The 12,519-nt window shown below is 31.8% G+C and overlaps 2 protein-coding genes across 2 annotated transcripts; one reads left to right on the plus strand and one right to left on the minus strand.

Annotated features, from left to right (window-relative positions):
- Positions 1–3,501: 3,501 nt before the first annotated feature.
- LOC133034590 (G-type lectin S-receptor-like serine/threonine-protein kinase LECRK3) lies at positions 3,502–5,310 on the minus strand. Its single transcript, XM_061109702.1, has one exon. The coding sequence runs from the start codon at positions 5,308–5,310 to the stop codon at positions 3,502–3,504; it is 1,809 nt and encodes a 602-aa protein (XP_060965685.1).
- A 1,180-nt stretch (positions 5,311–6,490) lies between these two features.
- On the plus strand, positions 6,491–8,457 carry LOC133034591 (G-type lectin S-receptor-like serine/threonine-protein kinase LECRK2). The gene is made up of 2 exons (XM_061109703.1): positions 6,491–8,104; positions 8,443–8,457. The coding sequence occupies exons 1-2, from the start codon at positions 6,644–6,646 to the stop codon at positions 8,455–8,457; spliced, it is 1,476 nt and encodes a 491-aa protein (XP_060965686.1). The 5' UTR covers positions 6,491–6,643.
- Positions 8,458–12,519: the final 4,062 nt, after the last annotated feature.

The following is a 12,519-nucleotide window of genomic DNA, read 5'->3' on the forward strand; positions in this document are numbered from 1 at the left end:
GACGAAAAAATACTTACTTTTTAGACCCGAAACATAGACTAAATATAGCCTAACATTAAGCAATTAAAATATTCTTAGTTATATTATTAACTAGGGAATAGATCCGCGCTTCGCGCGGTTTTAATAATTTTTTTTAAAATTTTACATTAAAAAAATTAATTTTTAGTTACGAATAAAATCTCAATTCAGTCTAATACTATTTTATATTTATTTAAGAATAATATTAAATTATATAATATATTTATGTAAAATTTCTTTTATTTGTGATTAGCACAAATATTAATCATAACACAATAAAAATAAAAGCACATTTTGAATAAAGTTATTTATAATAATTAAAAGCTATTAGAAAAATAATTCTTTTAAATAAATCATATGTTATAATGGTATAAATTTTTCTGTAATTAAAAAAATTATCAATTTTTTATTTATTCATTTATAGCAAAACTTAATTTTTTGTTCATATATATTTAAATTAAATATTTTTATAGTTTTTTTTTTATTTATATAACAATATTAATTTAAGTATTAATAATTTAAACATTGTAAATTTTTAACGTTTTTATTGAATGAGAGGTAGATATTTTAAAATATTATTTATTAATTTTTTGTTACAACAATTCATTAAATTAATAAATCATGATTTGTTATCTTTTTTATTACTATTATTATTTATAATATTAATTGTTTGTATCAATTTTTTAAGTTAGACTAATATTATCATTTTAATTGATGAATATTTTTGTCTCTTCTCTTTCCTAGTGCCACATTTTTTAAACTCAATTAAGATGTATATGACTAATTAAAATACATATTCAAAGTAATTATGAAATAAAAATAATCAAATCTATAGAGAAAATATTAATATTTAGATATTTATATAAAGTTGATCAATTAAATATATATTTATATATAAATAGGTATTCAATTGCCTCTACAAAGAGAAACAATGTTAATTTTTGGACAAATCGGTGTGAATGAAGAAATATAGTATTTTTTAATGAAATATAATATAGGGTGATTCTATAATGCACCCCCTTAAAATGGATGTATTGATGCACCCTTAACTTGTTTCGGCATCTAGAAGAATTTTTTAGTCTAATTTTTTTTCATATTCATGTACGTTATATCTATTTAAGATATCCTACAAAATTTTAAAAAATTCAGAATAATTTACAATATAGAAAATAATGTTCAAACAGTCTATTTTACACGAGTATAAAATAAAATAGTCACGCCTGCAACACACTGTTTGAACGTAGTTTTCGGCATGTTAAACTTTTCTAAATTTCTTAAAATTTTGCAGGTTGTCTTAAATAACTATAACGTACATGACTATGAGAAAAAATTTGACCAAAAAATTATTTCGGATGCTAAAACAAATAGGGGTGCATCAATATATCCATTTTAAGGGGGTGCATTGTAGAATTTTCCTATAATATATATTATGTTTACTTGTAGTTAATAAGTATAATACTCACATAGTTTGTAAACAATGTAAAACTATTACAAAATATATATATTACTTAGAAGAAATATTATAAAATAGATAGAATATTAATAGATAAATAGTAAGAAAATGTTCATGACATCTCATTTGATTTATATTTTTCTTTATATATTGAGAAAAACAATAATGTTTAATTTCATTTAAAATAATTTAGTTCGAATTTTTTTGAGCTAATAAAAATATAGAATTATATATATAAAATCTTAAAATAAAATTAACTTAAATTGTATATTATTATTATATATTACATCAAATTTAAAAAAACGTATAAAACAAATATTTATTAAATAATTACTTTTAAAAATATAAATAATGAAATATATATTAGATGAAAGATAAAAAATAATAAGATTTTAAAAATAAAATAATAAAAATTCATAGGGTAAGAAATTAATTAACCACCCATAAACAAAAATACTTTTGAATAAATTAATATGACATAAAAAGAATAATATTTATAAGCTACATATATGATGCCTACATCATTTATAAACAATGTGGGATATTTAGTTCATGTATTTTTGTAGTTATTTTCTAAACAAAATAGAAAAACTTTACAAAATTTTAAAAATAGAATAAAAAAAATCTAAGATCCCACCTAAACTTATTTTATGTTTTTCTTTATATTATATATATAGATTTTTACTAAAACACCCCTTTTGGGATGTTATCCATTAGTTATTAGTTCTTTATTTTTAGTTTATAATTACTTTCATTATATTTTGTAAAAAATGATATTCATACAGTATGTCATATATCTCTATTTTTTATGACTGATTAAATTATATATAAACAACCATAATTTGACATGTGTAATGTCTAATTATGTTATTATTTTTTAGCTATGAAATGTATAGTTTTTATGAATGATTTTGAATCTATTTTTACACAATTAATGTTATTTTTTCCCTCTTATTTATTATTGTGTAATTAGTAACTTTTGCAAAACACAAGATCGAAAATTGTATTTATCCTAACTAAAATAACCATTGGTATTTTTGTAAAAAAAAAAACTTCAAATCAGTAAAAATATTGAATATATTGTAGATCTATGTAATTTTTTTTTGGGATAATTATGAAAATATCCAAAACAAAAATGAAGAACTTGTTTAAGATTGAGCATAAATGCTTCTAAGTAAGACTAGTTTGTAATGACATTATAATGATGAAATGAAAGAGGTATTTGTTTTTATTGAAAAATACCTTGTCATAGCATTGAAATTCTCCTATTCCAGGAAACCTCCAAGTTCCATTGCTTTCTGGATAAGATGGGTATCTCAGCTCACCACAAGGACCCATTCCTACTTGAACTTCCTGTAAATAAATAAATAAATTATTCCAACATTATTATTATGTATGTGTCTAATCCTATGTTTGATGTAATAACTTTGAATTAAATTTAATCGATGATAGAGTTTTGGTAATTGGATAAAAAGTATGTTGTTAGTTGGGAAAGTTCTTACCACAACAACATCGCCCAAGTAATCACTGAATCTGTCACGAAAACTCCTCATGAAATCTGAATAGACTTGAATTGGGGTTCTTCCTCTGAGAATAGGCATTGCATCACATCCTAAAGAGATGTACTCTGGGTTTCTTCTTCCTGATGTGCAGTGTTTTTCAGCTCAATTATTAATATTTAAAATATAAAGTGTAATATTCGAATTGTGTTGTGTTTTAATTCTTAAATTAGTGTCTGTTTTAAATTTTAATGTTTTATATGTTGTTATGTAATATATATGTATGGATTGTTGTCTCATCAACATTGTCGTTTTCTTTAAGCAAAATATGCAATAACAAGAAAAGCTCATGTGCAGTGTTTTTCAGCTCACTCTTACAGATATGGAATTATTGAACTAATTAATATTCCTAAGAGCATCATTATAACTCGTAAGCACAACATTCTTTATAAAGAACAATTCAATGAAGTATGAACAATCACTATGTTGCTTGTTACGACATTACTACAAAAGTTGAATAATTAAATAACATTAATTAGTAAATGAAGAGGGGTTGGGAGGAATAGAAATTTGAATGATTCCTTCAAGCATATGAATAACTTTTTTGATGGTGGGTCTCAACAATGGATTCTCTTGAATACACCACAATGCAACCATTACAAACCTCTCTACTCTGTTCATGTCACCCAAGGCTTCTTCATCATTCACCAAAACCATATCCATTTTCCCATCTTTATAGCAATCATAAACCCAATCACACAGTATCATTTCATTTTCTTCTTCTACCTTAGCTTCAAAGTTCCTCCTGCAACAAATCAATTCCAATAACACTATACCATAGCTATACACATCAACCTTAACTCTCACACCTGAGTTTTTGAACCATTCAGGTGCAACATACCCTCTGCTTCCTCTTATTCCAGTCTTTGTTTGAGTCTGATTCTTTGTCAAAATCTTAGCTAATCCAAAATCAGATATTCTTGCTGTAAATGAGTCATCTAGGAGGATGTTTTGAGGTTTAATATCACAATGTATGATCTGTGTACTACACTCTTCATGTAAGTAACAAAGCCCCATTGCTATGTCTAAACCAATTTGTGTTCTGTGGTGCCAGCTTGGCCTTGGAGATGGTCTAAAAACAAAGCTCGCTACAGAACCATTGCTCATGAATTCATAGACGAGTAATCGGTGTTGCCCTTCATTGCAGAGCCCAATTAGCTGAACTAAATTCTTATGATTCGTACGACCAATGGCACTTACTTCTGCCTTGAACTCCTGCTCACCTGATGCTTCTCTCGCCATGTCTATTTTGTCCAACTTCTTAATAGCAATACAGTTACTATAACCATTAATGCTTATAACTCCTTTGAGAACAGTACCAAAAGCACCACTTCCTAGTTGCTCACTGAACTTATTGGTTGCTTTCTCTAGCTCCTCATAACTAAAGCTTCTTAAGCTCTTTCCCTTGATGGCTTCGAATTTCGGTGGAACAATTGCTTTCGTCTTCTGTTTGAATCGAATAATAACAAAACAAGTTGATAACAAAAGAAGTACATTCATAAACACTGAGCCACTTAAGAAAACAGATCCAATGAGTATGAGTTTTGAATCATTGTTATCATGTTTATTCTTTTCCAAAACTTTTCCATTTCTAGTAGAATCCTTTCTTATTTTGATGTGTGCTTTGCCACCAACAATGGGATCTCTCCTCCCATTAACAAGAGGAACTTTCAGCTTCCAACACTCACCATTTTTGAAATATGCAACGGCACAGAAACAGTCACCAAGGCAAGCCACCTTCTTGCACCACTCCTCATTCACCTGTTGAAAGTGATCGTAATTCGACTTAGGCCAGAATGTGTTTTCCATGCTTATAAACTCAAAACCATTATCATCATCTTCATATTCATATTCAACTGCTTCACCACCACAACTTTGAGCCTCAAAGCTTCTCTTGCATCCTCTGCTCTCGTCGTTGGAATCGATCAATGTGTAACCATTTGGACAACCACACTTTGGTCTCCGGTCATCTCCAAGGCTGCAGTAGCTGTTGAAACCGCAGGCTCCTGGTCCATCTTGATCTGTAATATCTACACAAATATTTTGAGGTAGGAGAGTTACTGATGAATTACTCTCATTGTTGTAGTAAACATAGTGCCTCAAAACACCATTGTATTCAAGAACTACCCTTTGGTACAATACTTGATCATCATCATCACCTTGCCTTGAACTAGAATTATTATTGATAACAAGCATGGAACCATTCTTTTCTTCCAAGTAAATAAGCCCAGATTGGTTAAATATCAACTGAATGCCACCATTTCTTTTATGGATCATCATCGTTGTTCGCCACCACAAAGTTTCCGGTGTCCAACATGGCAGCATAATAGACTTCAAACGACGTCGTAGTCTCATTGATATGAGCTTTCCATATTTGGTTGCCTTTTGGGTCTTTGAGGAAGAGACCAGAGGCGTTGAGCTCAACTTTGGAATTTTGTTGGACTAGATTATCTCCATTAGCTGACCAAACTATTGTTCTCTCTGGTGTTTTGTTGAACCAGATGGCTAATAAAAATCCACTTTTATTATTCTTTTCGATCTTTTGGAAACCGAAAGCAAATTTCCCAGAGTGAGATTCCCAGGTGGAGAAACTATTATCATCATCATTAAGAGCAGTGAGGGATAATCCTAGAGATATGTTTGTTAGAGATTGAGCAGTAGTAACAATAATGGAGCTGATTAACAATACAAGAGATGAAATAATGGATGTGAATCTGTAAAGAAGTAATGGTGGTTTTTCATTGTCTTAAGCTATAAAATAATGGTTAACTTTAGTTTGGCCTGCCTAAAAGTATTTTGTAATTCATAGTATCTAGAAAGTCAACAAATCTTTGACTTACTGCAATAAATGCCAAACATAAAACAACTTAAAATGACAAAATAGTGGCCAAGCATGGCTGCCGTCCACAAAACAAAAAATATTATGATTGGTCTTCTATTGGTAATTTTAGGGAAGTTAGCTTACTTTGTATTTGTTTTCTGTTCCAATATAGATTTTTCTTTCAATTTCTTAGTATATCATCTTATGCAGGGCCGGCATAATAGGAAAAAAAAAAAAAAAAAAGAGTGTGTGTTTTATCTAAAGTAAAAAGTGAGTATTATTGGACTTTTTTAATAAAAATTTTCAAAAATACTATATTAACGTTTATATTTACATATTTAATTTTATATGTTTTTTTTTAAAAAAATCAATTGAAAATAATTAAGACTTAAAATTGTAAATATATATGTTTAATTGTAAATATTTATAAATTTGTATAAAATTATGTAATTATATTTTTTTCCACATAAATTAAAATTGCCCTTAAAAAAACAGGTAAAACGTTTACTTATTGAATTTAAATTAAATAGTGGCACCATTAAGATGATAAGTATTTGTGATAGTTGCATTGAACAAAAAAAATTATTATAGACCAAGCCAATTTTTACCCAACCCAACCCCATCCAATAAAAAATGAAGAAGAAATTGACTTTAAATTAGATTAAACTGTGTGTCAAGTTGTGTCAAAAGAGAGTGTTATACATATACATGTATGTAACAATTCAAGCTTCAAGTTTCTCCATATAGAAAATATAAGTGCATTATTATTAATAGTTATATTATTAAGACACAATGTTGATGAGTAGTACACATCTCAACCAAACATTTCTCAGCTTATTATTTCTTTTGGTGCTGCTGTGTTGGACTAATGCTGCTAACATCACTTTGGGTTCATCACTCACTGCAAAACTTAATCATCAAAATGAGGAGTCATCATGGCTATCTCCAAATGGAGATTTTTCATTTGGCTTTCAGCAAATTCAAAAAGATGGCTTCCTTCTTGCTATCTGGTTCAACAAAATACCCGAAAAAACCATTGTTTGGTCAGCCAATAGAGATAATCTAGTGCAACAAGGCTCTATTGTTGAACTAACCAAGCTTGGTTCATTATCTCTTAGAGACTCTACAGGAAAAGAAGTATGGAGTACTGGTTTTGGAGTTGACCATGCAGCCATGCTTAACACCGGGAATTTCGTGCTAGCCAACAAGGATTTTAGCAATAATTGGGAGAGTTTTAATGAACCAACAGACACATTGTTACCTACACAAGTTCTTACAACAACTAAACAACTTATTGCTAGTTACTCTAAGTCAAACTACTCAAGAGGGAGGTATCTTATGAAAATTGATGATGGAGATCTTGTGTTGTTCAGCAGAAGACCTCCAAAGGATCATGAATCTATTTATTGGCCAGAGAATTTGATTGATGGGAGAAGTACTGGCCAAGGAATCAGCTTTCAAGTGATGTTTAACAAATCTGGTTCTATTTATGTCCAAGCAAGAAATGAAACCGTACTTAAATGGTTGTCACAATCAAACTCTAGTTCATCAACATCAGGCCTCTATCAAAGGGCTATTCTTGAATATGATGGTGTTTTCAGGCATTATGTCTATCCAAAAGATGATGATACTCTAAACTCTACTGCTTGGCCTCTCAGGAAATGGTCTCAAACTTCTCAAGCCATACCCGAAAACAAATGTCTAAATTTTCGGTCGCCTGTAGGATCTGGAGCTTGTGGATACAATAGCTACTGCAGTATAGACAATGATGGCAGAACAAGTTGCTATTGCCCCAATGGTTACACCTTCATTGATTCGAATGATAAGATGAAAGGGTGCATACCAATTTTTGAAGCACAAAGTTGCAACGAAGATTTAGAAGATTACAAAAACTTTTATATTGATAGCATTGATTTCTTGAACTGGCCTTACGGTGATTATGAGAACTTTCGATCAGTGTCTGAGGATTGGTGCAGAAATGCTTGCTTAGTTGATTGTTTCTGCCCTCTTGCCATTTTTGCAGGAAACATATGTTATAAAATAGCAGCTCCTTTAACAAATGGGATGATGGATTCAAGTATTCAAGGAACAAAAAGTCTAGTCAAAATACGAAAAGGTAACTCTACTGCTTCCAAGCAATGCAACAACTTAGATTCGAAAAAAAAAGTAGACAAAACAACACTGATAGTCATTGGATCAGTTATTATAAGTAGCTCTGCTGTTCTTAATATCCTACTGCTAATTACCTCATTGGTATTTTGTTTTCGCCTCCGTCGCAAAGCATCAATCACTAAACCTGTAAAGTCCTTTTTTGGCAAGTTAGGTGACAAAATAATTTTTCCTTTTTATGGTAAGATTGCTATGCATTCATTTTCGAAATCTTACCTCTTTTATTCGGTTATAAGTTGCCATTTTCCTTGTTTGGAAAGTTGCACATTCAGCTGAACTTTCCTTTGTTGAAAACTTCTCAAAAGAGAAGAAATTCTCTTTTGGAAAGTTGTCCTTTTAAGGGAAACTTTGATTATTGCCTTTTCCTTTTTAATTTCGATTGTATCTTGATACAATCAGAATATCTAACTGCTTTTTGGCAGGGAATCAAGCTTTGAAAGAAGATCGGACTCGATTTTAGTAAGTTTCCGTTTGCAGGCGGATCTGCTTCGTCAGCAACCGAATCTGTTGTAGCAGATCGTGTTTGTTTTTGGAAAGTTTCTGTACAGCTGCTAATTCGAACTTGTGGTTGCCTCTTTGGTTTCTATGATCTATAAATAGAGCCTAGAGAGCAACCATTCGAATTACCTCTTCCATTATTCATTTTTTACATTTATCTTTTGTGAGAAGAGAGTGTTTCTTTGTTTTGTGAGAGCCTAGTTGTTCACCTAGGTTCTAGTTGTTCTATTTCTGTTCTTACTCTATCCTAGAGGTTGTGAAGAACTACTTGACTGAACAAGAGATTGGTCTTCGGGAGAAGACTTGATTAAGCCTTACTTCAGGAGGAAGTAAGCACTTGGTCTTCGGGAGAAGACTTGTTAAAGCCTTACTTCGGGAGGAAGTAAGCACTCACACTTCAAAGACGAAGGGAGTTCGGGCTTGAAGGTGTTTCAAGAAGTCAGATTCATAAAGTGGATTACAAAGGATTGCGGCAATACTTTAGAGGGAGTCTAAACTTGTTTAAGTCAATTGTCTTTGTAATTTTGATACTTTATTAATTGATTTCATTCTCTGGCGTGGCCCCGTGGACTAGGAGTGTTCGTGAGAACACCGATACCACGTATAAATCTCTTGTGTCAAGTTATTTATTTTTCTCGCAAAATATTTTATATTCTCGCTCGTTCTTTGTACAGGTGCACTACTTTTCGTCGCAAACGTTTACAGTTTTTATATTTTCACATATACAACTGACATTTGCAAAAACACGGTTTTTCAATTGGTATCAGAGCGGGACACTAAACTCTTAGTGTGGTCCTATAACGTTTTTGTTAGAATGTCATTTTTTGCAGAAGGAAGTTCTATTTCTAGACCACCATTGCTTAATGACTCTAACTATCCTTACTGGAAAGTTAGAATGAGAGCCTTCATCAAATCTCAAGATGAGAAGGCGTGGAGAATGGTTCTATCGAGGTTGGTCTCCTCCGGTTGAGACGGATTCTTCGGGTAATACTATTATAAAATCTCGAACCGGAATGGTCTATTGAAGATGATAAACTATCTGCCTACAATAGCAAAGCCTTGCATGCTATCTTTAATGGTGTAGGTGAGGGTTACATTAAACTTATATCATCTTGTATTTCTGCTAAGGAAGCTTGGGAGATTCTTCAAACTCAGTTTGAAGGAACTTCTGATGTGAAACGATCTAGATTTATCATGCTTCAAACTAAATTTGATGAGCTTAGAATGTCTGATAATGAAACTTTAACTGAATTCTATGAAAAATTATCTGACATTGCTAATGAATATTTTGCTCTTGGAGAAAAGCTTGATGACTCTGTTCTTGTGAGAAAAATTGTTAGAGTTCTTCCAGAGAGGTTTGATACGAAACTTTTGGCAATGGAGGAAGCTAAAGATTTTAGCACTATGAAAGTGGAAGAATTGATGGGTTCCTTACGTACTTTTGAATTAAATCAACAGATTAAACAAAAGGACAAACCCAAATCCATTGCTGATAAAGGTAAAAGTATTGCTTTGAAAGTTGCTGATAATGAAAATTCTGATAGTGAATGTGATGATGAGATTGCTTTATTAACTAAGAATTTTCAGAAATATATGAAAAAGATGGGAAATAAAAAGAATATTTCGAAAGGTTCAAAAGGTAATACTTTCATTAAACCATCCGTCTCTAACAAAAGGGAATTCGGTGCGGTGGAATGTGAAGGTTTTGGGCATATTCAATCTGAGTGTGCAAACACTTTGAAAAAGAATAAGAAAAGTTTCAATGTCACTTGGAGTGATGATGAAACCGAAAGTGATGAAGATATTACTGAAAATGTTGCCCTAACCTCTGTTATGACTAATGTGTTGTGTGATTCACAGGTGAAAGATAGATTGGTATGTCTGAATAATACCACCAAACAAGAGGAATCAGATTCAGATGAGTCTGAAATCTGTGAAGAATCTCTTGCTGAATCATACAAAGTCATGTATGAAAAATGGATTCAGGTTGCTTCTGAAAATAGAGAGTTGAATAAATTGAATAAAAAATTGTCTCATCAGATTGAAATGTGTGAGTTGAAAATAAAAGAATATGAGACAAGTGTTTGTGATAAAGATGAAAAAATCTCTCTATTGAAGAAGGAACTAGAAAACTTTAAGAAAAATGTTCAAATGCTTAATCCTGGATCTTCTATTTTTGAAAAAGCTCAGAATGCAGGTCAGAGAGGTTTTGCAGGCCTTGGTTCTAATGGAATGGAAAGTTCTGGAGTCACGAAGTTTGTAAAATCTAGTGTTCCAACGAATCACCATGAGGCTACAAACTCTGCCGTAACAGTTTCACAGCTTGTGGCAGCAAGAACAGCTTCTGATGCTGTAAAATCTCCAGGATTTTCGAAAAGAGTAAGATCTCAGGTAAAAAGATTTGTTCCCATTTGTCATTTTTGTGGTAGAAAAGGACATATCAGACCTAAATGTTTCACATTGAACAACCTGTTTAAAACAAATTATTTTGATAATTTGAAAAAATCTCAAAAGAAACATAAAGGTTTGAAACAAATATGGGTGAAAAAGAAGTGTCTAGCTGGTTTTTCTGATAAAACTGCTGCATCTCAAATGTGGTATTTTGACAGTGGTTGCTCTAGACATATGACAGGTGACAAGGATTTCTTGACTAACATACGGCCTATGCAATGTGGAGAAGTCACTTTTGGTAATGGCTTATCAGGAAAAGTTGTTGGTATGGGAACTCTAAATTTTGAAGGGTTACCTAGACTGAAAAATGTGATGTTAGTTGAAGGACTGAGGGCTAATTTACTTAGCATCAGTCAAATCTGTGATCAAGGGTTTACTGTTTCTTTTGATAGTGATCATTGTTATGTTATGAATGATGACAATGAATGTATCTTACAAGGATTTCGATCCAATGATAACTGTTACACTCTAACCCCTGTGTTTACTTGTCACTCAGCTATCAACAACACCACAGATCTGTGGCATGCCAAGCTTGGGCATATCAATTTTAAAAACCTGAAAAAATTGTCAAATGCAGGTATTGTTCGAGGTCTTCCCAAGCTTGGTAAGGAAAGTGAAGGTAAGTGTGAACCGTGTCAACTTGGAAAGCAATTAAAAATCACTCACAAGCCTGTGTCTGATATCAATACCTCAAAGGTATTGGAATTGCTTCACATGGATCTTATGGGTCCAATCCAAGTTGAAAGTTTGAATGGTAAACGATATATCTTTGTGTGTGTTGATGATTTCTCTCGTTTTACTTGGGTAGATTTCTTAAGAGAAAAATCTGACACTTTTGATGCCTTTAAAACTCTTTGTCTGAGATTAAGAGTTGAGAAAGGTTGTAATATTGGGAAAATTGTTCGAATTCGAAGTGATCATGGTAAGGAATTTGAAAATTCTGTGTATGATGATTTTTGCAAGTCTACAGGTATAACTCATGAATTTTCAGCTCCCAAAACTCCTCAACAAAATGGAGTTGTTGAGAGGAAGAATCGAACTTTGCAGGAAATGGCAAGAGTGATGTTAAATAGCAAGAAGTTGACTAAGCGATTATGGGCTGAAGCTATTAACACAGCTTGCTACATAATAAACAGAGTGTTTATTCGTCCAGGTACCTCAAAAACATCTTATGAAATCTGGAAAGGTAAGCGCCCCAATGTAAGTCATTTTCATATTTTTGGATGTGTGTGTTATGTCTATAGAGATCGTGAGCATATTGGTAAATTTGATGCTAAAAGTGATGTTGGTGTGTTTATTGGATATTCCTTAAACAGTAGAGCTTATCGTGTTTATAACATGAGAACTCAAACTGTTTTGGAATCGGCTAATGTGGTTGTTGATGATTTTAGAGATTTTTCAGAATTTTCCACAGAAGCCAAGATAGATAGTCTCATGGATACTCCTCCAAAAGTTGTAACAGCAGATCCTGATGCAGCAGAACCCATTGCTGATGCTGCAAATGACGAATCTGCTGCTGCAACTGAAACTGGAGAACCAGAACCGCCTAT

The sequence above is a fragment of the Cannabis sativa genome, chromosome 2, assembly GCF_029168945.1.
Source record: "Cannabis sativa cultivar Pink pepper isolate KNU-18-1 chromosome 2, ASM2916894v1, whole genome shotgun sequence".
NCBI classification, from domain to species: domain Eukaryota; kingdom Viridiplantae; phylum Streptophyta; class Magnoliopsida; order Rosales; family Cannabaceae; genus Cannabis; species Cannabis sativa.